General features: G+C 43.0%; 1 protein-coding gene across 7 annotated transcripts in view; it reads left to right on the top strand.

Moving 5' to 3' along the window:
* Positions 1-27748, top strand: part of LOC139537469 (active breakpoint cluster region-related protein-like) — a 237901-nt gene that overhangs the window by 130005 nt on the left and 80148 nt on the right. For all 7 annotated transcript variants that reach the window (XM_071338806.1, XM_071338807.1, XM_071338813.1 and 4 more), the window contains 7 exons: positions 2461-2601; positions 3566-3687; positions 7563-7731; positions 9630-9752; positions 15146-15221; positions 15733-15837; positions 22229-22303. In XM_071338806.1, coding sequence (XP_071194907.1) covers positions 2461-2601; positions 3566-3687; positions 7563-7731; positions 9630-9752; positions 15146-15221; positions 15733-15837; positions 22229-22303 — 811 coding nt within the window. The remainder of the gene's footprint in view (positions 1-2460; positions 2602-3565; positions 3688-7562; positions 7732-9629; positions 9753-15145; positions 15222-15732; positions 15838-22228; positions 22304-27748) is intronic.

The following is a 27748-nucleotide window of genomic DNA, read 5'->3' on the forward strand; positions in this document are numbered from 1 at the left end:
ACAATATACTCTCCTTTGATGGGCTTCAACCAAGTGGAAAGCGGAAGCCGCCCACAGAGCAAGCAGAGATGCCTAGACGTCTCCTCCAGTCTAGCTTCCAGTGCATTTCATGAATATGTTTTACATAAAGCTAGTGGAAGCATGGCTAAACAAACACCAGTTAGTTTCCTACAAACAAAGGTCAGGCCAGATCATGCAAATCAAAGACATGGCCTGCGTCCCAAATGGCACCCTGTTTTCTATTTAGTGCACTTTTGACCAGGGCCCATTGGGTTTGACCAGGGCCCATAGTGCAATATACAGTTGAAGTTGGAAGTTTACATACTTAGGTTGGAGTCATTAAAACTCGTTTTTCAACCACTCCACAAATGTCTTGTTAACAAACTATAGTTTTGGCAAGTCGGTTAGAACATCTACTTTGTGCATGACACAAGTCATTTTTCCAAATATTGTTTACAGACAGATTATTTAACTTATAATTCAATGTATCACAATTCCAATGGGTCAGAAGTTTACATGCACTAAGTTGACTGTGCCTTTAAACAGCTTGGAAAATTCCAGAAAAAGATGTCATGGCTTTAGAAGCTTCTGATAGGCTAATTGACATAATTTGAGTCAATTGGAGGTGTACCTGTGGATGTATTTCAAGGCCTACCTTCAAACTCAGTGCCTCTTTGCTTCACATCATGGGAAAATCAAAAGAAACAAATTTGTAGACCTCCACAAGTCTGGTTCATCCTTGGGAGCAATTTCCAAACGCCTGAAGGTACCACGCTCATCTGTACAAACAACAGTACGCAAGTATAAACACCATGGGACCACGCAGCCGTCATACCGCTCAGGAAGGAGATGCGTTCTGTCTCCTAGAGATGAACGTACTTTGGTGTGAAAAGTGCAAATCAATCCCAGAACAACAGCAAAGGACCGTGTGAAGATGCTGGAGGAAACGGGTACAAAAGTATCTATTTCCACAGTAAAACGAGTCCTATATCAACATAACCTGAAAGGCTGCTCAGCAAGGAAGAAGCCACTGCTCCAAAACTGCCATAAAAAAGCCAGACTACGGTTTGCAACGCACATGGGGACAAAGATTGTACTTTTTGTAGAATTGTCCTCTGGTCTGATGAAACAAAAATATAACTGTTTGGCCATAATAACCATCGTTATGTTTGGAGGAAAAATGAGGAGGCTTGCAAGCCGAAGAACACCATCCCAACCGTGAAGTACCGGGGTGGCAGCATCATGTTGTGGGGGTGCTTTGCTGCAGGAGGGACTGGTGCACTTCACAAAATAGATGGAATCATGAGGTAGGAAAATTATGTGGATATATTGAAGCAACATCTCAAGACATCAGTCAGGAAGTTAAAGCTTGGTCGCAAATGGGTCTTCCAAATGTACAATGACCCCAAGCGTACTTCCAAAGTTCTGGCAAAATGGCAAAGCCCTGACCTCAATCCCATAGAAAATTTGTGGGCAAAACTGAAAAGCGTGTGCGAGCAAGGAGGCCTACAAACCTGACTCAGTTACAACAGCTCTGTCAGGAGGAATGGGACAACAAAATTCAACCAACTTATTGTGGGAAGCTTTTGGAAGGCTACCTGAAACATTTGACCCAAGTTAAACAATTTAAAGGCAATGCTACCAAATACTAATTGAGTGTATGTAAACTTCTGACCCACTGGGAATGTGATGAAGGATATAAAAGCTGAAATAAATCATTCTCTCTACTATTATTCTGACATTTTACATTCTTAAAATAAAGTGGTGATCCTAACTGACCTAAGACATGGAATTTTTACTAGGATTAAATGTCAGGAATTGTGAATAACTGAGTTTAAATGTATTTGGCTAAAGTGTATGTAAACTTCAGACTTCAACTGCATATAGAGAATATGGTGCCATTTGGGGCACAGCCACAGACATGAAATGTTCTGTATTATTGTCTCTCATTTACTGTACAAAGACATGTACTGTACCATCTGCTCAACCTTCCAGAGGTTGTCACAATAAATTAACTGAGGTGTGCTGACAAGGCATAAATCAGCCAATTGGCTTTTCTTTCACACGCTCCTCTGAAAAAAGCATTTTAGTTACGCTGAGATAATAAGATATTAGCAATGTGGAGGCAGACTGTCTCAGCCATTAGGTAGCACTTTAAAAGTAAAATAATTTGTTTTGCCCAGTGTTCCATCAAGGAGAAATTATCATATGCTTTTATGAGAGGAAAAGATTTGTTAGAAAACCCAGCCAAACATCCAAATAGTCCAATTCATCAAAATGGTTAAGTAGATCTGGTATTATAGGTTTAAAAACACCTGCACATTGACTGTCCTTAGACAAACATTTGAATGGATGGGGGTCTCAATGTTTTTAAATTGGGGTCTCTGTGACTATTTGAGAGTTGCATTGCGATATCCCCGGCGTGTGTAATATCTAATGGTCTCTCTGTGTGTATTGTAGGACCTGCTGAAGCACACCCCTAAGGACCACCCAGACTTCCCCCTGCTGCAGGACGCTCTGAGGATCTCCCAGAACTTCCTGTCCTCCATCAACGAAGAGATCGACCCCCGCAGGACCGCCATCACCACGCCTAAGGGAGAGGTGGGGTCTCACACACTCTCACACACCATTGTAACAGACTACCTAATGCTTTTCAGCAATTCATGTTGTAACCTTGGGGAAGTGTGTCAATGTATTTGTGAATTGTGTTTTGGGGTCAAAGAAATCGACAGTGTCTCTCCTCCTGCCCTCATCCTCAGTCTCTTCATTACCAGCCGCCTCTCCTCTATCTCTTTCTCTCTCTCCCTCTTTCTAACACTACCTTTGTTTCGTTCTATCATTTTTTCCCTGTTTTTCTCCTCTTAATGCTCCTCTCTGAGTTTAGGCTTTTTACATTCTCTGCCTGCTAAGTCCTTCCCCTCTCCCATCCTTCTTCCCTCTTTCGCTCTCTCCCCCTCTCCTCCTTTCTCCCTCCATCTCTAAACCCCCTCCTTTCTGCTTTCCTCCCTCCACCCCTCTCTTTCTATCCCTCTCTCCTCCCATCTCTTCCTCGCTCTCCCTCTATCCCTCTCTCTCTATCCCTATTCCATTCAGTCAGTTCAGTTTTTAGCCTCCCTGTCAGTTCTCCATTCATTGTCTGTCTGCTACCAGAAATTAAAAACTGTCTCTTTGGCTCACACTTTTCCGATTACTCCAGTTCTGGTTTAGCTCGGCCTTATTTTAGGTTTCCTAGTTGGCTCGCTAGAGATGGACAGATGCAGAGAGGGAAAGGGGGCAGTGTTTTGAGTTCTTAGTGGCTTATTTAGCTGATGATTGACACAACTGTCATGGAGAATGTAGACAGCAAGAAAATATAGACACCAAGTGATGTTCTTTCATATTGCTGAACTCTGATCTATACCTCCTACAGTACATCCTGTCTCTTTAACTGTGTGTGTGTGATAGGCAGTATCCCTCAGACTAGGCCCAGGGCTCAGAACAGGAAGTGAATGTTTACAGCTAGGGTAGCTGCCCCGTGCAGTGCGTGCCACAGGAAGTGATGTCATGGAGTTTCTCTCCCTGGTAGGCTCGTCAGCTGGTGAAGGATGGTTTCCTGGTGGAGATGTTGGAGGGTTCCAGGAAACTGCGTCACGTCTTCCTCTTTACAGACCTGCTGCTCTGTGCCAAAATGAAGAAGACCTCTGCAGGGTAGGTCAACACATACTCATGCACATTCAGGCATAAACATACCCACTGTGCTATTCACTGTGCATATTATATTATACACTCTTAAGTGGTCTCCAGTGTGAGTGTTTTCAGTCTGTTCTGTTGACGGGTGGGTGGGTGAGCAGAGTGGCTTGTTGAGGCCATTGCCCATCAGTGCAGGCCAGTGTGTGACTGGAGAGAGAATAAGTCCTACATATTAACACTAAGACTCTTCCTTCTCCGCCTCACCTTCCCTCCCCCCTCACTAAGAGAGGCTGTGAGAGAATACACTCCCCATAACAATGTCTCCCTTCATCCCTCTAGCCCTCTCTCTCTCCAGTGAGTCTACTACAGGTCCATTTGAAAGGAGAGAGAGTGAACGCAAGAGATGCATAGTTAGTGATACAAGGCACATTCTCCAATAGGCTCTCCTTAAATGAGGCAGACTGATAGCTTATCCCGTATTCCTACAGATTCTAATAGGGTTGATCAGGTTTTATGGGGTCCTGTCAGCTCTGCTGTGGCAGTGCATGAAGTATGACAACAGTGTATCAGTGTATGAAGTATAACAACAGTGTATCAGTGTATGAAGTATGACAACAGTGTATCAGTGTATGAAGTATGACAACAGTACATCAGTGTATGAAGTATGACAACAGTACATCAGTGTATGAAGTATGACAACAGTGTATCAGTGTATGAAGTATGACAACAGTGTATCAGTGTATGAAATATGACAACAGTGCATCAGTGTATGAAGTATGACAACAGTGTATCAGTGTATGAAATATGACAACAGTGCATCAGGGTATGAAATATGACAACAGTGCATCAGGGTATGAAATATGACAACAGTGCATCAGGGTATGAAATATGACAACAGTGTATCAGGGTATGAAATATGACAACAGTGTATCCGTGTATGAAATATGACAACAGTGCACCAGTGTATGAAATATGACATCAGTGTATGAAATATGACATCAGTGTATGAAATATGATATCAGTGTATGAAATATGACAACAGTGTATGAAATATGACAACAATGCATCAAGGTATGAAATATGACAACAGTGTATCAGGGTATGAAATATGACAACAGTTTATCAGGGTATGAAATATGACAACAGTGTATCAGGGTATGAAATATGACAACAGTGTATCAGGGTATGAAATATGACAACAGTGTATCAGGATATGAAATATGACAACACGGTATCAGGGTATGAAATATGACAACAGTGTATCAGGGTATGAAATATGACAACAGTGTATCAGGGTATGAAATATGACAACAGTGTATCAGGGTATGAAATATGACAACAGTGTATCAGGGTATGAAATATGACAACAGTGTATCAGGGTATGAAATATGACAACAGTGTATCAGGGTATGAAATATGACAACAGTGTATCAGGATAAATAACAGCCCTGCTCTGAAGGGATGTTCTCTCACTGTGATTATTATTTCCTCAGTTTTGTAACTCTCAAGTGTTCTTTGATGTCATAATAAAAAGGGAGACAGTCTGGTGCTGTAGACTATTGTGGAGAAAGGGTTTAGAATAGTGAATGGAGGGCTCGTATAGTGCTGAATATGAAGCAAATCACTTAGTGGATATCTGGATGTTAGGAAATACATAGCATGCAGCAAGGTGTGTATTTCAATCTGGTCTCAATCTTGTGTTTGGGCCTGAGGCAAAGAGTGTGTGTGTGTGTGTGTGTGTGTGTGTGTGTGTGTGTGTGTGTGTGTGTGTGTGTGTGTGTGTGTGTGTGTGTGTGTGTGTGTGTGTGTGTGTGTGTGTGTGTGTGTGTGTGTGTGTGTGTGTGTAAATTGATGGGAATGACAGCATACACGGCCATAGATTAAGTGTTTCATTTACAGGATTGCCTACCATGGCCCTATGTCATTTCCTGTCGGCACGGTTAACATTGTTTGCCAGGTTAGGGTTGATTATGATTGACAATCGTTGCTTCCTGCTACCTAACCGTGTGAAGGACATACAGGCAACTGGCATTGTCAAGGTTACCACCAGTCTGTAAATCAATCTGTTGTCTGTAGCTTTAGCTTTTTGTCTCCGTGTCCCTAATGGCAACTTATTCCCTGTATAGTGCACTACTTTTGACCAGAGCCTTTATGGCCCCTGGTCAAAAGTAGTGTGCAACATATCGAATAGGGTAGCATTTGGTACTCAGCCTATGTGTCCTCTGGTCTGGACTTTAACACCACAGGATTAGGCCAGCAGCCAGATAAAACAAGCTATCCAACTGATAGCTAATCATCAGTATTAACTCACTGTGAAACCTTAATACCATTCAATCCCTCTATATCTACTCAGTCATGGTGGATTATTCATGTTTCTATTGATTCCAAAGCCCTATTTCTCCTCTTAAATAATTGCTGTATACCATTAATATACCACCCTTTCCCAAAGTATTCAGATGAACCAGAGGTACATTTATGTGTGATTATGGTAAATGATGGCTGTGAAAAGCTCATTTGGGAGCTTGAAAGTGCTGTGGACAGACGGAGATTAGATATGTAGATTTTATTCAACACCAGCAATGCCAATCTTGGTCCCTCTAATCATCTCTACCTCAGTCTGTAATAGAGACAGTGTTTATTCACATCAGCCTACACACTGCTGGGGGATTTAAACAGTGCATCAATACAGGTACATATCTGTAGGACAACAATAAAACACCACGGACTACACTGAGACAAAGGGTTTGCTTACAAAGGAACAAAGGGGGGATCTCACCCTGTATTAAGGAGGAGTGGAGGTCTCATAAAAAATGGAGGGATGTGTGCAAGCGAATGAGGGGGTGGGAGTGAGGGAACATATTGGGATGAAGAGAGAAAACAAGAGAGAGGTATTTGCTATCTCCATCCCTATATAGTTCAATACAGCCAAAACACTTCACTCTATTTTCTTAAAACTACATTGTTGGATAAGGGCTTGTAAGTAAGCATTTCACGGTAAGGTCTACACCTGTTGTATTCGGCGCATGTGACAAATACATTTTGATTTGAACACAAGTTATTTAACAAGCCAAATAAAAAGACTAATCGTCATACTATTTGTTTGTTGTGCTGTATTTTACTTCAGGGTTAAAACAGGAAGGACATGGTATTTAGTTTTGTTGTCATATTTCCCATCCCATCATTTTTGATGAGGTTTGCACCAATTGGAGGCTTAATGTATTCCTATGTTAATGAGTGTACGATCCTGCCTTCAGGAAAGATAATGATAATGAAAGCTCGTTAAGGGGAATACAAATACTCCCAACACCATTACATCTCTAACACTATTAAAACCAATTTATGATTCATCCAAAAATGAAGGCACCGGATGGATGGTGTGACGCAATTGCGGAGCCTCCGAAGGCATGCATATAATGACAGTATTTCCTCATTGTCTTTGTCCCTTCAGGCTCCTCTAAAATATATTAATGATATTGAGCTCGCTCCACCTCTTTGTCTCTTTGTCGCTCTCTTTGTCGCTCTCTTTGTCTCGCGCTCTCTCTCTTTGTCTCGCGCTCTCTCTCTTTTGTCTCGCGCTCTCTCTCTTTGTCTCGCGCTCTCTCTCTTTGTCTCGCGCTCTCTCTCTTTGTCTCGCGCTCTCTCTCTTTGTCTCGCGCTCTCTCTCTTTGTCTCGCGCTCTCTCTCTTTGTCTCGCTCTCTTTGTCTCGCTCTCGCTCTCTTTGTCTCGCTTTCTCTCTCTCTTTGTCTCGCTTTCTCTCTCTTTGTCTTGCTCTCTCTTTGTCGCTCTCTCACTCGCACTTTGTCTCGCTCTTTGGCTCTCTCTTTGTCACTCTCTCTCACTCTCTTTGTCGCTCTCTCTCACTCTCTTTGTCGCTCTCTCTCACTCTCTCTAGGAGACAACAGCAGTATGAGTGTAAATGGTACATCCCCCTGGCAGACCTGACCTTCCAGTTGCTGGATGACTCGGATGTCTGCCCCCACATCCAGGTGCTGCCTGAACACGAGATAGAGGAGATAAAGATCAAGATCTCAGTCATCAAGAGTGACATCCAGAAGGAGAAGGTGATTATTATGTTTGTTTGTTTGTTTGTAATTTTTTGTTTCTTTCTATTTAGCCAGGTAAGTCTTTAAGAAGATACTTATTTAAACTAAACCTAATAGTTCTTCATTGATCCAAAATGAATCCAAAATGGCGATGATGCGGCCCTTCCTCTGCCTCCCACTGTGTCAGGTTCCATTAGAACTTGGCTGTGTGATTAAGGCTGGGTTCCTCTGGCCTCATCACACTACTGTTATAGTATTGGAGAAGTTCCCCTCACTGTTTCCCTTAGAGAGGTCGGCCGGGACTAGAGATCTTTGTGTCTGAGCCACACCCACAAAAAGAGAGAGATCATCTGGACAGAGTCAGCACTTTACTGTATGTACAGTGCGTTCGGAACGTATTCAGAATTTTTCCACATTTTGTTATGTTACAGCCTTATTCTAAAATGGATTAAACATTTTGGACACAATACCCCATAATGACAAAGCGAAAACAGGTTATATTATTAAAATAAAAAACATACCTTATTTACATAAGTATTCAGACTCTTTGCTATGAGACTCAAATTTGAGCTCAGGTGCATCCTGTTTCCATTGATCATCCTTGAGATGTTTCTACAACTTGATTGGAGTCCACATGTGGTTCATTTAATTGATTGGACATGATTTGGAAAGGCACACACCTGTTTATGTAAGGTCCCACAGTTGACAGTGCATGTCAGAGCAAAAACCAAGCCATGAGGTCGTAGGAATTGTCCGTAGAGCTCCGAGACAGGATTTTGTCGAGGCACAAATCTGGGGAAGGGTGCCAAAACATTTCTGCAGCATTGGAGGTCCCCAAGAACAAAGAGGCCTCCATCATTCTTAAATGGAAGAAGTTTGGAACCACCAAGACTCTTCCTAGAGCTGGCCACACAACCAAACTGAGCAATCTGGGTAGAAGGGCCTTGGCCAGGGAGGTGACCAAGAACCAGATGGTTACTCTGACAGATCTCCAGAGTTCCTCTGTGGAGAAGGGAGAACGTTCCAGAAGGACAACTATCTCTGCAGCACTCCACCAATCAGGCCTTTAGGGTAGAGTGGCCAGACGGGAACCACTCCTCAGTAAAAGGCACATGACAGCCCGCTTGGAGTTTGCCAAAAGGCACCTAAATGACTCAGACATGAAACAAGATTCTCTGGTCTGATGAAACCAAGATTGAACTCTTTGGACTGAATGCCAAGCGTCACGTCTGGAGGAAACCTGGCACCATCCCTACGGAGAATCATGGTGGTGGCAGCATCATGCTCTACGCTACTCCAGAGAGCTTGGGACCTCAGACTGGGGCGAAGGTTCACCTTCCAACAGGACAATGGCGAAAAGCACACAGCCAAGACAATGCAGGAGTCTCTGAATGTCCTTGAGTGGCCCAGCCAGAGCCTGGACTTGAACCCGATTGAACATTTCTAGAGAGACCTGAAAATAGCTGTACAGTGATGCTCCCCATTCAACCTGACAGAGCTTGAGAGGATCTGCAGAGAAGGGGAGAAACTCTCCAAATACAGGTGTGCCAAGCTTGTAGCGTCAAACCCAAGAAGACTTGAGGCTGTAATCGCTGCCAAGATGTAGGTGTGTTGACTGTGATAAAGGCACTGATTATGAGCTGTCTTGTTTGCTAAATGAACAAATTAAGTAGGCAGTGGCATGGTGCATATAGCCACAGAAGCACAGTGACATATGCCTCAATACAGTCATATTCGTGGCTTATTGGAGGTGTGACTTTCAGTTAGTTATTTTTGGCATACCATCCCATGAGAGTGAATGTCATTTCAGTTAATCTGAATGTCATTCCATTGCACTGCTTGCTATGAATTCTACCTGGTGGTGTTTTCATGTTTAGGTAAAAAAAGAAATGTCCTGTTTGTTTCTGTGTGTGTAGAAAGCGCTGAAGGGCCAGAGTCGTAACGTGGAGCGTCTGAGGAAGAAGATGAACGAGCAGGAGTCATGGCTACTGTTACACTCTCCCACCATCCCCTTCCGCATCCACAACAAACACGGCAAGGTAAACTGCTGCCTAAACATTGGCCCTGGATCAGATCTATTTTGAGCGATTAGTGCTTTATGAGGTCGTTTTGGTTAGATTATCAAAAAAAATATATGTTTTGTTTCGAGGGCTTTCAAAAGGGCCGACAGTTGCCCTACCCTGACTTACAGCATGTATTTTCAGGTAGAGATAGCTTGCGACGCAACTGCTTTCTGTCTCCGTGGCTACCCAGACCGGACAAGTAGGTGTGCAATGGATTATGGGCATTGTAGTTAATTACCATGTTTTCTGAGCTAAAGTATGTAGAATAATGGCCTGTTGCAAACTTTAGGTTACGTTATGTAACCCCGGTCCTCTGAAAGAGATGAGTGCGACGTCTCACTATGGGACACGCCCTCTTTTGCAAGTCATTGGTTGAAGCCTTATTCAATCATGCCTAACAGGCCAATCACAGCTTTATTGGTGTATGGCATGCACATCTATATAACACCCTTCACTACTCTGGTTTCCTCATTCTAAGAACTACCTCTTACACAAGTCTGGTGAGATGTGTCCTACAGAGAATCAGGGTTACATACTGTCACACCAAAGTTCTCTTTCAGTCGACTCGGTTCGACATCTCACTATGGGACACTTGCAAAACGCCCTGATTGCCAATAGCTTGTTTCCTGAGAAGCCTGTTGTGGTACATGGTAATCTACCTGATCCAGCCTACTCAGCTCCAGGGTGCGCTGGGGAGGTGCAGTAGCATCCAGGAGATAGAACCTCACAAAGGAGTGAGGGGAAGCCAAACTAGCCGCCGTACAATTCTCCAAGACGGAGATGCCTCTGTACAGTGCCCATGACATGGCAATTCCTCTAGTGCAGGTAGTCCCAAACTGGGGCACGCACTGCCGTCGGGGGTAATCCAATAAAAATGTGATTCACATTCATATTTTCCAAAGGGGCTATACATTTGGGTGAGGTTTTTTTCTCGCCTGAGTAGCCTCGTTTCTCTGCCAAAAATAAAATTAATCCATCTAGTGTTCAGTGAAATAACAACACAATGTCAAATACAGGTAGTCTAGTCAAATAATTAACATTCAATCACATTAACCGGGAAACCTTCACTCTTGCGCAGACATTTAGAAACGAAACATGACAATTTGAAAAATAAGCCACGGGTGTTTTTTGAGTGAGAATTAAGACAACTTTCAAGTAGTAAGACATGTATAAAAGCAACAGATACCATAAATAAGAAGGGGCTAGAAGCATCTTATATGGTGAGCTACCGAGTGGCTAGGACAGGCAAGCTCCATACTATTGTGGAGGACTTAATTCTTCCTGCTGCCGCGGATATGGCTGGGACAATGCTGGGGGAAAAGGCCAAAATCACTATAGAGACAAGGTCTTCATCAAACAACACTGTTTCACGACGCATCAGTGACATGGAAGGAGATGTTTTGAAACAATTATTGCTTCGCATACAAGCCAGTGAATTCTATGCGTTACAGCTGGATGCGTCAACAGACGTGGCACAGCTCCTGGTACATGTCCGTTACGTTTATGGGGGGTCAATTAAGGAAGACATCCTCTTCTGGAAACCAGGACAACAGGAGAGGATATTTTTAAAGTACTGAACAGCTTTGTGACATCAAATGGACTTTGGTGGTCAAGATGTGTTGGTATCTGTACTGATGGCGCAAAAGCCATGACAGGGAGACAGAGTGGAGTGGTAACGCGCGTGCAAGCACTTGGGTACACTGCAGCATCCACCGAGAGGCTCTTGCTGCCAAGGGAATGCCTGACAGCTTGAAAGACGTTTTGGACACTACAGTGAAAATGGTTAACTTTGTTAAAGCAAGGCCCCTGAACTCTCGTGTATTTTCTGCTTTATGCAATGATATGGGCAGCGGCCATGTAACGCTTTTACAACATACAGAAGTGCGCTGGTTATCAAGGGACAAAGTATTGACACGTTTTTTTTTTAAATTGGGAGACAAGCTTAAAGTTTTCTTTACTGACCATAATTTTCACTTGTCTGACCGCTTGCACGATGATGAGTTTCTCACATGACTGGCCTATCTGGGTGACGTTTTTTCTCGCCTGAATGATCTGAATCTAGGATTACAGGGACTCTCCGCAACTATATTAAATGTGCGGGACAAAACTAAGCCTATGACTAAGAAGTTGGAGCTTTTCTCTGTCTGCATTAACAAGGACAACACACAGGTCTTTCCATCATTGTATGATTTTTTTTGTGTGCAAATGAACTCAAGTTTGCGGACAATGTCAAATGTGATATAGCGAAGCACCTGAGTGAGCTGGGTGTGCAATTATGCAGGTACTTTCCCTAAACGGACGACACAAACAACTTCATTATCCCTTTCATGACCTGCCTCCAGTCCACTTACCGATATCTGAACAAGAGAGCCTCATCGAAGTTGCAACAAGCGGTTTTGTGGAAATTTAATCAGAAGCCACTGCCAGATTTCTGGATAAGGCTGCACTCAGAGTTTCTTGCCATGGCAAATCGCGCTGTTAAGACACTGATTCCCTTTGCAACCTATGTGAGAGTGGATTCTTGGCCCTCACTAGCATGAAAACTAAATACAGGCACAGACTGTGGGTGGAAAATGATTTGACTGAGACTCTCTCCAATACAACCCAACATTGCAGAGTTATGTGCATCCTTTCAAGCACACCCTTCTCATTAACCTGTGGCGAGTTATTCACAATTTTTGATGAACAAATAATGTTTTATATGTATGATGGCTAAATATAGGGCTAAATTATTGATTATTATTATATTATTATTTGTTCCCTGGTCTTATAAGAGCTCTTTGTCACTTCCCACGAGCCGTGTAGTGACAACTCACACTCATTCTTATGTTTAATAAATGTATCGTATAGTGTGTGTGGCAGGCTTACAATGATAGCAAAAAACAACATTTGAGAGTGCGCTGACCCTGGTGCTACAGGGGGTACGCAGCTGGAGGTTGAATGTTTGAAGGGGTACGAGACTATAAAGGTTTGGGAACCACTGTTGTAGTGGAATGTGCATGGGCACCCAGGGGAGACAGCAATCCTCCACAACTGTACGGCTTTGTCCAAACAATGGAAGAGCCATTGATAAACGCCGACGTGGAAATAAGGATCCTTGAGGTCTACTGTGGTGAACAATTCGTTTGGCCGAATTGAATCTGACAGCATGCGATGCATTAGCATAAGAAATCTGTGGACTCAACGATGGTTGTTGAGTTGCCATTAGTCCAGGATGGGGCGTTTATGATCACTCTGTTTGATGTACTGTTACTAGATGACATGGCGTTGTACCCCGGGTTGTTCTGAACACAAACAGCCTTTGTTTGTCTATTCTGAAGAAGATTCGCTGCTGCACAAGCACCTGAATGCAATCATGACTCCTTTCTATGCGCACCAAAATTATCTGTTTCCCTGAATTGCATTGGGAAAGCCTAACACAATATTGTATTTTATAACTTAGCTAATAATATTGGCAATAGAACAAACTTTCAGATCATGCCCACCTGATCCAGATTGCGATTTATAGTGGACCATTGTCCAGGAATGGTCTTATCATGTTACTGAATGTATCCAGAGTATTTCCGTTATCAACAAAATGTGGCGTAAATGTAAATGCACATTAAATCAACAGTGTAATGTTTGGATTCAGTCTTGCGTCAGGTGTCCTCACCTTTGGTCTAATATTTTTCCCTTTCAACTGGTACCATAGTTATGCATTTGTTTTTCATATTTCTTCTGTAAGAAACATTTACGTTTAGCCCTATCCATGTAAGCCAGTTCCCATGAATGTAAAGGGTTGATGTCTATGTTTGGGGTTGGATAATCTGCCTCTAAACTAGAGGTCGACCGATTAATCGGAATGGCCGATTTAATTAGGGCCGATTTCAAGTTTTCATAACAATCGGTAATTGGCATTTTTGGACGCCGATTCCATTGCACTCCACGAGGAGACTGTGTGGCAGGCTGACTACCTGTTACGCAAGTGCAGCAAGGAGCCAAGGTAATTTCCTAGCTAGCATTAAAATTATCTTATAAAAAAACAATCAATCTTATCATAATCACTAGTTAACTACACATGGTTGATGATATTACTAGTTTATCTAGCTTGCATATAATCACTGCGGTGCCTGTTAATTTATCATCGAATCACAGCCTACTTCGCCAAATGGGTGATGATTTAACAAGCGCATTCGTGAAAAAAGTCGTTGCACCAATGTGTTCCTAACCATAAACATCAATGCCTTTCTTAAAATCAATACACAATGTTTTTTTTTTTAAACCTGCATATTTAGTTAATATTGCCTACTAACATGAATTTATTTTAACTAGGAAAATTGTGTCACTTCTCTTGCGTTGTGTGCAAGCAGAGTCAGGGTATATGCAGCAGTTTGGGCCGCCTGGCTCGTTGCGTGACTGTGTGAAGACCATTTCTTCCTAACAAAGACCGTAATTAATTTGCCAGAATTTTACATCATTATGACATAACATTGAAGGTTGTGCAATGTAACAGCAATATTTAGACTTGTGGTTGCCGCCCATTCGATAAAATACGGAACGGTTCCGTATTTCACTGAAAGAATAAATGTTTTGTTTTCGAAATGATAGTTTCCGGATTTGACCATATTAATGACCTAAGGCTCGTATTTCTGTGTGTTATTATGTTATAATTAAGTTTATGATTTGATATTTGATAGAGCAGTCTGACTGAGCGGTGGTAGGCAGCAGCAGGCTCGTAAGCATTCATTCAAACAGCACTTTCCTGCGTTTGCCAGCAGCTCTTCGCTGTGCTTCAAGCATTGCGCTGTTTATGACTTCAAGCCTATCAACTCCCGAGATTAGGCTGGCAATACTAAAGTACCTATTAGAACATTCAACAGTCAAAGGTATATTAAATACAAATGGTATAGAGAGAAATAGTCCTATAATAACTACAACCTAAAACTTCTTACCTGGGAATATTGAAGACTCATGTTAAAAGGAACCAGCTTTCATATGTTCTCATGTTCTGACTTAAACGTGCATTATTTAAACCAAATTGAACATGTTTCATTATTTATTTGAGACTAAATTGATTTTATTTATGTATTATATTAAGTTAAAATTAAATTGTTCATTCAGTATTGTTGTAATTGTCTTCATTACAAATATATATATTAAAATCGGCCGATTAATCGGAATCTGCTTTTTTTGGTCCTCCAATAATTGGTATCGGCGTTGAAAAATCATAATCTGTCGACCTCTACTCTATATCTGTGGTTAGGATTAGCAGCTATGTCCATGATTGCAATATTGATGTACTGTTATTTTTCCACCACTGGATGGAGCAGTTGTCCTATAAAATGTGATTTCCACTTTTTCCTGAAAGTTTCCCCCTGTTTTGTCCTCAGAGCTACCTGTTCCTCCTGTCTTCAGACTATGAGAGGTCAGAGTGGAGGGAGAGCATCCAGAAACTACAGAAGAAAGGTACAGGAGTAGTCTAGACATGGAACACTGGTCACTTTAATAACGTTTACCTACTGTTTAACCATTTCATATGTATATACTGTATTCTAGTCAAGGCCATACTATTTTATCCTATGTATTCTTCAGATATCCTACATATTCTATCCACATACTGTCCATAATGGCTATACATCCCATCACATATTTATACTCCGAACTCCGACATTGCTCGTACTAATATTTCTATACTTCTTAATTCCATTATTTTTCTTTGAGATTTGTTTGTATTGTTTTGTATTGTTAGATATTACTGCACTGTTGGAGCTAGGAACATAAGCATTTCGCTACACAAGCAATAACATTTGCTAAATATGTGTATGTGACCAATACAATTTGATTTGAGAGTGAGCAGACAGTGATATTGGTTTCTTACCATTGTTTTTTCAACTCTACTGTGGATTCACATTGTACAACCTATAGCCTGGTTTTATGTTCAGGTTTATTGACTGTGTATTTCTGTGTTTGTCTTCAGATCTGCAGACGTGTCAGTTGAGCTCTGTAGAGCTGCAGGTCCTCACCAGCTCCTGCTGCAAACTCCGAACCGTCCACAACATCCCTGTCACCAGTAATAAAGATGGTAGGGCACACACACTCGCACACACACACATTTTCCTTTCTACTTCCTCAGATGGGATGTTTGGATTGGGGTGACATTAAAGCCATCTGGCAGCCCCACTGTGAGCTCCCAGGATGCACTGGGGGACAGGAAATGGCAGGGAGACGCTCAGCTTACACACGCAGCTACAGGAGATACTCACATACACAACTTCACTCACACAGACCCACATTTAACAAATTAGAAACCATTTATAAAGTCTTCATAAACACTACGCACCACAAATAACACACTGTTATACCACAGCACTGTTCTATTCACATCTGACTGTGTGTTTTCATGGTTTTCTTCTACAGACCTTAGAGATGCAATAACTGTACTTTATTTATTTGTTTTTATTTTTCCTTTATTTAACCAGGCAAGTCAGTTAAGAACAAATTCTTATTTTCAATGATGGCCTAGGAACAGTGGGTTAACTGCCTTGTTCAGGGGCAGAACGACAGATTTTTCCCTTGTCAGCTAGGGATATTCGATCTTGCAACCTTCCGGTTACTAGTCCAACGCTCGAACCACTAGGCTACCTGCTTACCTGCCGCCCCAGGTAGCCTCTCTCAAAAGAGAAACTTCTAATGTGGCTTTGCTTACACTGAACGATACGTTGTTATCTTGCTAGGTTTCTGCTCGACTTCGTGTACTAAGTTGGATATCATGTAGTCTAAATCTAAATTGGCTCCAGTATTTACAAGTTACATATAGATTTGAGTCAGGCCACAGAATTTTAAAACCTTGATTACAGACAGCAATATACTTTGAAAAAATATATAAATGCTACAGTTTCAATGATTTTACTGAGTTACAGTTCATGTAAGGAAATCAGTCAATTGAAATAATTAATTAATTAGGCCCTAATCTATGGATTTCGCATGACTGGGGATACAGATAAGCATCTGTTGGTCACAGATACCTTAAAAAATAAGGTAGGGGCTTGGATCAGAAAACCAGTCCGCATCTGGTGTGAACATCATTTGCCTCATGCAGCATGACAAACCTCCTTTGCATAGATTTAATCAGGCTGTTGATTGTGGCCCGTGGAATGTTGTCCCACTCATCTTCAATGGCTGTGTGAAGTTGCTGGATATTGGCGGGAACTGGAACGCGCTATCGTACATGTCGATCCAGAACATCCCAAATATGCTCAATAGGTGACATGTCTGGTGAGTATGCCGGCCATTGAAGAACTGGGACATTTTCATCTTTTAGGAGTTGTGTACAGATCCCTGCGACATGGGGCCGTGCATTATCATGCTGAAACAGGAGGGGATGGCGGCAGTTGAATGGCACGACAATGGCCCTGAGGATCTCATCTCGGTATCTCTGTGCATTCATATTGCTATCGGTAAAATGCAATTGTGTTCATTGTACGTAGCTTATGCCTGACCATACCATAGCCCCACCGCCACCATATTGGGCACTATGTTAAAAAAAAATTGACATCAGCAATCTGCCCGGTACAGTTGAAACCGGGATTCATCCGTGAAGTGCACACTTTTCCAGCGTGCCAGTGGCCATCGAAGGTGAGCATTTGCACACTGAAGTCGGTTACGAAGCCAAACTGCAGTCAGGTCAAGACCCTGGTGAGGATGACGAGCATGCAGATGAGCTTTCCTGAGACGGTTTCTGAAAATTTGTGCAAAAATGATTTGTTTGTGCAAACCTATAGTTTTATCAGCTGTCCAGGTGGCTAGTCTCAGACGATCCTGCAGGTGAAGAAGCCGGATGTGGAGGTCCTGGGCTGGACTGGTTACACGTGGTCTGCGGTTGTGAGCCTGGTTGGATGTAGTGTCAAATTCTCTAAAACAACGTTGGAAACGGCTGATGTTCGAGAAATGAACATTCAATTCTCTGGCAACAGCTCTGGTGGACATTCCTGCAGTCAGCATTCCAATTGCACACTCCCTCAACTTGAGACATCTGTGGCATTGTTGTGTGACAAAACGAATAAAGACCAGCTAGAGGAGGAATGTGACCCCCTAGTTCCCATGGCTCTTTCTGACGCAACACACAGGTCATTACAGGGGCCAGGTAGAAGCAACTAACCACAGATCTAGGCTCCGATTACTATAACTCTGATCCTAACCTTATCCATTACGGGGATATAGGAATACACATTGACAGGTTATTGCTATCATATCTTTTAGTGAGTATTTTTGTTGTGGTTAAGATGGACAGAATAACATGTCTGATAATGAAAAATGGATGGGGGAAATGAAAGATTACAGTCTAGATCTTCTCTGCATTCTCCCTCTATCTTGGTGGCATGACCTGTCTGTGACTGTTCGCATACAGTCCATAGCACCATTCATACCCGTGACATATTGTTTGTCCAGGGCTCAGTACCTCTCCAGAGCGTGACCCGGTGGGCCTGCAGGGATCTCCAAAAGGCCTGCTTCATTTTCAGCCAATGATGTATACTGAACAAAAATACGTAACAAAATGTTGAAAAAAGGACGGGGTCTGAATACTTTCGGAATGCACTGTACTTGTCAAGCTTGTGACACTACAAACTTGTTGGATGCATTTGCTGTTTGTTTTGGTTGTGTTTCAGATAATTTTTTGCCCAATAGAAATGCATGGTAAATAAAGTGTTATATTTTGGAGACACTTTTCTTGTAAATAAGAATACAATATTGTTTTTCAACACTTCTACATTAATGTGGATGCTGCCATTTTAAATGAAATAATGTTTCATACACATAGTTATTTTCAATGAGCTAGCTAGCAGCAGTTCCTCTCACCAACTTATGATGATTTTAAATGTAATTTCTTGTTGAAAGTTGATCTTGAAAAGGGCAACGCTAACAAATTAGCAACAACATCCTCTTCAATAACACCTGCTGCAACCACTGCTCACTATTGTGCAGGGACCTGTCAGCCTTCGAGAGGGCAGAAGTTTCCATATGTTTTTGTAAAAAGGGTCGCACCCATTACCAGTCAATGTCATCACTCCAAAATTCTTCCCTAATGCAGTTGCATGGCAGATGCCTTCTATCTAGCTTCTGATGGCCTAGCCAATGGCTGACTTAACTATAGCTAGCTATCTCTCCACAGACCACCAAAGAAAAATCCTGATTGGATCTTTTTTCTCTTCAGTGTTAAAACCTCTCTAGGCTAGGAGGCGGTATTTTCACGTCCGGATGAAAAGCGTGCCCAAAGTAAACTGCCTGCTACTCAGGCCCAGAAGCTAGGATATGCATATTATAGATAGTAGATGTCGATAGAAAATACTTTGAAGTTTCTAAAACTGTTTGAATAATGTCTGTGAGTATAACAGAACTTATTTGGCAGACGAAACCCCGAGGACAAACCATCCAGGATTTTTTTTGGGGGGGGGTGACAGTGTTTTCAACTAAGTGGATCTAGAGGATCTAAGTGGTCCAAAAGGACCATTTGTGATGTTTATGGGACATATTGGAGTGCCAACAGAAGAAGCTCTTCAAAGGTAAGTCATGAATTATATCGTTATTTCTGAGTTTTGTGTCGCGCCTGGTGGGTTGAAATGTGATTGCCATGTGTTTGTTTGATGGGGTGCTGTCCTCAGATAATAGCATGGTTTGCTTTCGCCGTAAAGCCTTTTTGAAATCTGACACGGTGGCTGGATTAACAAGAAGTAAAGGTTTAATTTTGTGTATTGCACTTGTCATCCTTTTGGGATTTGATCCCTTTCCTTTCTAACAAAAATTTAAGAGATCAAATTGTATTTGTCAAATGCGCCAAATACAACAGGTGTAGACCTTACAGTGAAATGCTTACTTACAAGCCCTTAACCAACGATGCAGTTTTAAGAAAATACCTAAAAAAATTAAATTAAGAAAAAAGTAAGAGATAAGAAAAACAAATCATTAAAGAGCAGCAGTAAATAACAATATATACAGGGGGTACAGAGTCAATGTGCGGGTGCACCGGTGTCGAGGTAATTGAGATAATTATGTACATGCAGGTAGGATTGTTAAAGTGTCTATGCATAGATAATATCAGAGTAGTAGCAGCATGGGGGGGGGGTGCAAATAGTCTGGGTAGCCATTTGGTAAGCTGTTCAGGAGTCTTATGGCTTGGGGGTTGAAGCTGTTTAGAAGCCTCTTGGACCTAGACTTGGCGCTCCGGTACCGCTTGCCGTGCGGTAGCAGAGAGAACAGTCTATGACTAGGGTGGCTGGAGTCTTTGACAATTTTTACAGCCTTCCTCTGACTGGTATAGAGGTCCTGGATGGCAGGAAGCTTGGCCCCGGTGATGTACTGGGCCATATGCACTAACCTCTAGTGCCTTGCGGTTAGAGGCCGAGCAGTTGCCATACCAGGCAGTGATGCAACCCGTCAGGATGCTCTCGATGGTGCAGCTGTAAAATCTTTTGAGGATCTGAGGACCCATGCCAAATCTTTTCAGTCTCCTGAGGGTGAATAGGTTTTGTCATGCCCTCTTCACGACTGTCTTGGTGTGCTTGGACCATGTTAGTTTGTTGTTGATGTGGACTACAGGAGGGGACTGAGCACGAATCCCTGAGGGGCCCCCGTGATGAGGATCAGCGTGGCGGATGTGTTGTTACCTACCCTTACCACCTAGGGGCAACCCGTCAGGAGGTCCAGGATCCAGTTGCATAGAGAGCTGTTTAGTTCCAGGGTCCTTAGCTTAGTGATGAGTTTTGAGGGCACTATGGTGTTGAACGCTGAGCTGTAGTCAATGAATAGCATTCTCACATAGGTGTTCCTTTTGTCCAGGTGGGAAAGGGCAGTGTGAAGTGCAATAGAGATGGCATCATCTGTGGATCTGTTTGTGCGGTATGTAAATTGGAGTGGGTCTAGGGTTTCTGGGATATTGGTGTTGATGTGAGCCATGACCAGCCTTTCAAAGCATTTCATGGCTACAGACGTGAGTGCTACGGGTCGGTAGTCATTTAGGCAGGTTACCTTAGTGTTCTTGGGCACAGGGACTATGGTGGTCTGCTTGAAACATGTTGGTATTACAGACTCAGACAGGGAGAGGTTGAAAATGTCAGTGAAGCCACTTTCCAGATGGTCAGCGCATGCTCAGAGTACACGTCCTGGTAATCCGTCTGTTCCACCGGCCTTGTGAATGTTGACCTGTTTAAAGGTCTTCCTCACATCGGCTGCGGAGAGCTTGATCACACGGTCATCTGGACGAGCATCGGAGCCGGTGTAGTACGATTCGATCTTAGTCCTGTATTGACGCTTTGCCTGTTTGATGGTTTGTCGGAGGGCATAGCGGGATTCCTTATAAGCTTCCGGGTTAGAGTCCTGCTCCTTGACAGCGGCAGCTCTACCCTTTAGCTCAGTGCGAATGTTGCCTGTAATCCATGGCTTCTGGTTAGGATATGTACGTACAGTCACTGTGTGAACGACGTCCTCGATGCACTTATTGATAAAGCCAGTGACTGATGTGGTGTACTCCACAATGCCATCGGAAGAATCCCGGAACATATTCCAGTCTGTGCTAGCAAAACAGTCCTGTAGTTTAGCATCTGCTTCATCTGACCACTTTTTTTATAGACCGAATCACTGGGGCTTCCTTTAATTTTTGCTTGTAAGCAGGAATCAGGATAGAGTTATTGTCAGATTTGCCAAATGGAGGGCGAGGGAGAGCTTTGTACGCGTCTCTGTGTGTGGAGTAGAGGTGGTCTAGAATTGTTTTACCTCTGGTTGCACATTTAACATGTTGATAGAAATGAGGTAAAACGGATTTAAGTTTCCCTGCATTAAAGTCCCCGGCCACTAGGAATGCCGCCGCGTTTTCCTGTTTGCTTATGGCGGAATACAGCTCATTTAGTGCGGTTTTATTTCCAACCTCGCTCTGTGGTGGTATATAGACAGCTACAGAAAAAACAGATGAAAACTCTCTGGGTAAATAGTGAGGTCTGCAGCTTATCATAAGATTCTCCACCTCAGGTGAGCAAAACTTTGAGACTTCCTTGGATATCGTGCACCAACTGTTGTTTACATAAATGCATAGGCCCCCACCCCGTGTCTCACCAGAGGCTGCTGTTCTGTCCTGCTGATAGTGTATAACCCGCCAGCTCTATGTTCTTAATGTCGTCGTTCATCCACGACTCGGTGAAGCATAAAATATGAGTTTTTAATGTCCCGTTGGTAGGATATACGTGCTTTCCCCTGCTCCCACATGGGGCTTCAGTTTACTTGAAAAAGTATCCACCTGAAAGAATACCTCACACGCACACGAACACCATGGACCCTGGTCAAAAGTAGTGCCCTATATAGGGAATAGGGTCTCATTTGACACACCCTCGAGGTAATGATAATGAGTTGTCCCAGGGCACTTACAGGTCACTGATAATGAGTGTGACAGACGGTGACTAACTGTGTTTTTGTGCTGTTTGTTTCAGATGAGGAAACCTCAGGCCTGTATGGATTCCTCCATGTGATCGTCCACTCTGCCAAAGGCTTCAAAGAGTCAGCCAGTAAGTCTTTCTCTGTCATACTGGGCTTATACTGCATGTGTTCAGCATCTGCTCATCACCACCCGTGTGTGTGTGTATGATGATGATGGTTGGAGCATATAATTTACAACTTGTGTGGCATCCCAACAGAGAAGACTGAGATGACAGCGAGAAAGAGTGTAGGTTTCCCCCTGTCTGTCCCTGCATACCAGTTGTCTTCTTTCCCAAAGTAAAGCCTTTTACAAAAAAACACAAAATAGACCCCCAGCACAGTGGTAGAAGTTACCCTCTACCATTGAACCAGGGTCAGGTATTATTTCATCTCCCTAATGGGTAAGGATTTACAGTAACGGGATATCTGTTACTAACTTTTTATTTCGTTTTGTAATTTTCAAATTCAGATGGGGAGGTTATAGGTACAAAAACAAAGAAATGCATATGACGATAACACCGACCCATTCCACCGCCCGCGTCGCCCCGCCGCACCCTGAAGAAAGAATGCCTCCCGCCCCTTCCTATCCCACCCAACAACTGAGGTTGCTTATCAGTCCCCCTCCCACCATCCATCCCCCGAGTCTCCCCCCGATCCCCCATGCCCTCCCCCTAAATGACTAGATGCCCACCCACCACCCATTCCCAGTGGGCCTGAAAGCAAAGAAAGTCTAAATATACATAATTGGTTTGTATGTGTGGGGCTTTAGCTGAGATTGTTATTTACAGAGTCAAGTATATTTGTTCAGTCTTCAATTGTCCCTTGATTAGCACCATTGGAATGGATGTGCCAGCCTGATTAAGGGGACACAGTGAACAGTTGGAAGTTGGGGACAATTTTATAGTTAAACATTTCCTTGGTGTTGAATACAGTCTGTGAACAAACTAAATTATTAAATTATAAACTGGGTTGGGTCGAGCCCTGAATGCTGATTGACTCACAGCCGTGGTATATCAGACCGTATAACACGGGTATGACAAAACATTTATTTTTACTGCTCTAATTACATTTATAATAGCAATAAGGCACCTCATGGGTTTGTGGTATATGGCCAATATACCACGGTTAAGGGCTGTATCCAGGCACTCCGTGTTGCGTTGTGCGTAAGAACAGCCCTTAGCCGTGGTATACTGGCCATATACCACACCCCCCCGTGCCGTATTGCTTAAATGTATCATATTTTTCAATATTCTCTTCCAGTTAAACTGTGTTTCAGATTCAATTACATCTGTGGACAATACTGTTTTAATGGCTAGCTCAGAAAAGGAGCTTTCCAAAAGTTGTTTATGTATTATAGAGATCAGTAACGGGTTAAAATCTGTGGTTAGGTGATTCTGCTACCTCAAGCTATTACCTATGTGTTTCTGGGCTTCTTCTGATAAAAGGGAGAGAAATAGAACGAGATGGGGGAGAGAGCAAGAGAAAGGGAGATGAGGAAGAGGTGGAGAGAGAAACCAAGAGAGAGAGGGGTAGAGCGAGAGAGAATGAATTAGGGGGGGCTGGAGGTAGAGCGGTAGAGAGCGCGCCACAGGGCCAGTCCCTGAGGAGCAGCTCTGGACCACAGTCACATTCCTGTGGCTGCTTTGATGCTAGGGGCTGTCAGGGACACAGCTACTCCATAAAGAAAGTTGACGGGAACAGAGTGGCCCCTACACAGCCACAGTCGGACCCTCAAGGGACACACACACATGGACGGTGAAGGCCAGGAGAAGCTTTTTATCTCTGTCTTTCTCTCCCTATCGCTCCCTCCCTCCCTCTTTCTTTCTCTGTCTGTCTGTCTGTCTGTCTGTCTGTCTGTCTGTCGACACACCCTCTCCCTCCCCCTGCCCGGTGCGTGTGTGTGATAGCCCTAGTATGAGTGCCTGCATGTGTGATCAGGGTGATATGATGTCAGTGAGCCCTAGAGTGGCTCAGATATGTCTCTACCAGACAGCTGCCACTCCACTGAACACACTCTCCTGCCTGTTACAGAAGAAGCACCCGTTCAAATAGGAAAAAACACCCAACCTCTGCCTCAGTTACCATTACAGCCTGTACTGTACTTTATGAAAGCTTCAGAAATAGATTTTCTTGTGTAATGGATTGGAGAAAAATTGGAAAGCTGTCTCCACTGAAAGCCTGTTTGATCCTCTCCAGAGCTGAGAGGGACGTGGAAGTGGTTTGGTTTTACTTTTCCCTCTGTTTTCTCAGTGGACCAAACCATTATCATGCCCTTCTGATATGCGGGAGATGAAGGAGTATTGTTACCATGGCATTGTTCTGGTAGAGCCTGCCCTCTGTAATGTAAGATATGCTGTTTTAGTCTAAACACCCCTCCATGGGTAGAGTGTCTCCTATGTCTCCTATGTCTATGGATCAGATGGTAGCTAGCATAATGATGCAGTAACGTCACCTACGGTGGGGTCCGCAATTATTGGATCACTTGATAAAGATAAGCAAAAAAGACAGTATAAAATAAATAATACAAGTACCTAGATATATTGTATGCACATTTTTTATTTATTTTATAATATTTTATACTAATACAATTGCTCTCAAATAATACTTTTTTAAAAACAAGTAATAAAAAAGATGGGGGTCAAAATTGTTTGATTCCCGTTTTCAGTACTCCAGCACCCTCCGCTTGCGAGGATAACAACACTGAGCATTTTTCTAAAATGTTTTATGAGATTGGAGAACACATTGGGAGGGAATCTTAGACCATTCATCTGTACAGAATCTTTCCAGATCCTTGATATCCTTCGTCTTCACTTATGGGACTGCCCTGTTCAATTCAAACCACAGATTTCAATGAGGTTCAAGTCCAGAGACTGAGATGGCCAATATTGATTTTGTCATCAATTAAACATTTCTTTGTGGATTTTGATTTGTGTTTGGGGTTATTGTCTTGCTGGAAAATTCACTTGCGTCCAAGTTTCAGTCTCCTGGCAGAGGCAACCAGGTTTTTGCCAAAAATGTCCAAGTTCATGATGCTGTTGACCTTAACAAGGGCCCCAGAACCACTGGAAGCAAAATAACCCCATAACCTCTTTCACTCCCTCCCTCCCTTCCTGACACCTGGTTCAGCACAGGGACAGAAAACTGAGGAAAAGCCCTGAAGGGAGTGTGATGGCAGACTGAAGATGGCGGCGCAAAATGCCTCATGAGAAATCGCAATATTCATTATCTCTAAAACTGACTAAATAGTAGCACTACTGATCCATTTACTCACAACAATAACATTCAAGCTGGATAATAACCCCAAAAAACTTATAAGGCTAGAGAAGTTTATTGATAAATATTCTGAACGCAGTCAAGGTCAAAACATGTTGGAGAGGAATCAGGGAAAAAATGGAGAACCAAACTCCAAGCGAGAACTACGAGATTCCTCGACAGACACCGATTTATGTTTTTCACCACCTGGTAAGGTAAGAGTGGAAACCGACCTGCTAAAATCAATAAATTGGGAGTATTGAAACAAACAAGCTAAAAGGGACAGTCAATACTATTGAAACAGACATTAATTTACTTCATAAGGAGAACATGTTCCTGAGAGAAGTCGTACTTGTAATACAGACTAGGTCCCAGGCGACAAAATCTGATACTTACTGTTATTAAAGAAAGTTAAGGTGAAGAGCCTGAAAGCGTGGTGAAATAATTCCTCCTTAAAGCGCTACAGATCCCAGGCGATACTGTCGACAAAATCAGATTTGAACGTGTACACCGTTTCAGAAAGAGAGGACAGCGATACGAGCGCCCAATGGTTTGCCAAATTAGCTTTTTTAAAGATGAAATAATAGTTAATAGCCTGGACAAAAGACTCGCTGGCACACAAATAGGAATGAATGATCAGTTCCCGAAGGAAATTGCAGAACGGCGCAAAGTTCTGTACCCACACTTCAAGGTGAATAGACTTAAGGGAAAACGTGTACCTCTTGTAGTCTATAAACTGTATATTGATAACCAACTGTTCCGAGACACCAAGACCACTCCATGGCTATTCTAAATAATACAAAGTTCCCATAGAGGAGTTAAATAATAGAACAACCAATATTATCCATGGTAGGGATTGTAATAAAAATGTAAATACAACACTTGATGAAGAAATAAACTACAAATACACTATACCATTCAAAATAGGGAATGTTGTAAAATAATGAGTATTCAACTTTCTACTTATAGTATTTATAAATAGATAAAGCCAGCATTAGAAGAAAGCATCATTATTGAAATAATACATCTTCATATATAAGGAACTGGAACACAAAGTACTCAAAAGCCTGAAGTTACAGGCCTCCCGGGTGGCGCAGTGGTCTAAGGCCACCAGAGACTTTGGGTTCAAGCCCAGGCTCTGTCGCAGCCGGCCGCGACCGGGAGGTCCATGGGGCGACGCACAATTGGCCCAGCGTCGTCTGGGTTAGGGAGGGTTTGGCCGGTAGGGATATCCTTGTCTCATCGCACACTAGCGACTCCTGTGGCGGGCCGGGCGCAGTGCACGCTGACCAGGTCGCTAGGTGTACTGTGTTTCCTCCGACACATTGGTGCGGCTGGCTTCCGGGTTGGATGCGCGCTGTGTTAAGAGCATTGCGGCTTGGTTGGGTTGTGTTTCGGAGGACGCATGGCTCTCGACCTTCGTCTCTCCCGAGCCCGTACGGGAGTTGTAGCGATGAGACAATACAGTAACTACTAACAATTGGATACAATGAAATTGGGGAGAAAAAGGGGGTAAAAAAAGCCTGAAGTTAGGTACGAATCAACATGGTAGGGGTATAAACACAGCTAACAGAGGACATCGAAAGCACAGTATGTGGGTGTATTGGGATGGAAGATGGGGTGTGTTTTTGTGTTTGGAAAAGTCTGGGGCCTCCCGAGTGGCGCAGTGGTCTAAGTGCTTGAGGTGTCATTACAGACCCGGGTTCGATCCCAGGCTGTGTCGCGGCTGGCCGCGACCGGGAGACCCATGAGGTGGCGCACAATTGGCCAAGCGTTGTCCTGGTTAAGGGAGGGTTTGGCCGGTTGGGATGTCCTTGTCCCATCGCGCTCTAGCGACTCACTGACCCACGCTGACACGGTCGCCAGTTGTACAGCGTTTCCTTCGACACATTGGTGCGACTGGCTTCCGGGTTAAGCGAGCAGTGTGTCAAGAAGCAGTGCGGCTTGGCAAGGTTGTGTTTCGGAGGACACATGGCTCTCAACCTTCGCCTCTCCCGAGTCCGTACGGGAGTTGTAGCGATGGGACAAGACTGTAACTACTAATTGGATATTACGAAACTGGGGAGAAAAAGGGTAAAAAGTACAACAAAAAAATAATACAAATAGAGTGCATTCGCAAAGTATTCAGACTTTTTCCACATTTTATGTTACAGCCTTATTCTAAAATGGATTAAATCGTTTTCCCCCTCATCAATCTACACACAATACCCCATAATGACAAAGCAAAAACAGGTTTTTAGAAAATTTTGCAAATGTATAGGAAAAAAACTACAGAAATATCA

Source organism: Salvelinus alpinus, chromosome 13 (assembly GCF_045679555.1).
Source record: "Salvelinus alpinus chromosome 13, SLU_Salpinus.1, whole genome shotgun sequence".
NCBI classification, from domain to species: domain Eukaryota; kingdom Metazoa; phylum Chordata; class Actinopteri; order Salmoniformes; family Salmonidae; genus Salvelinus; species Salvelinus alpinus.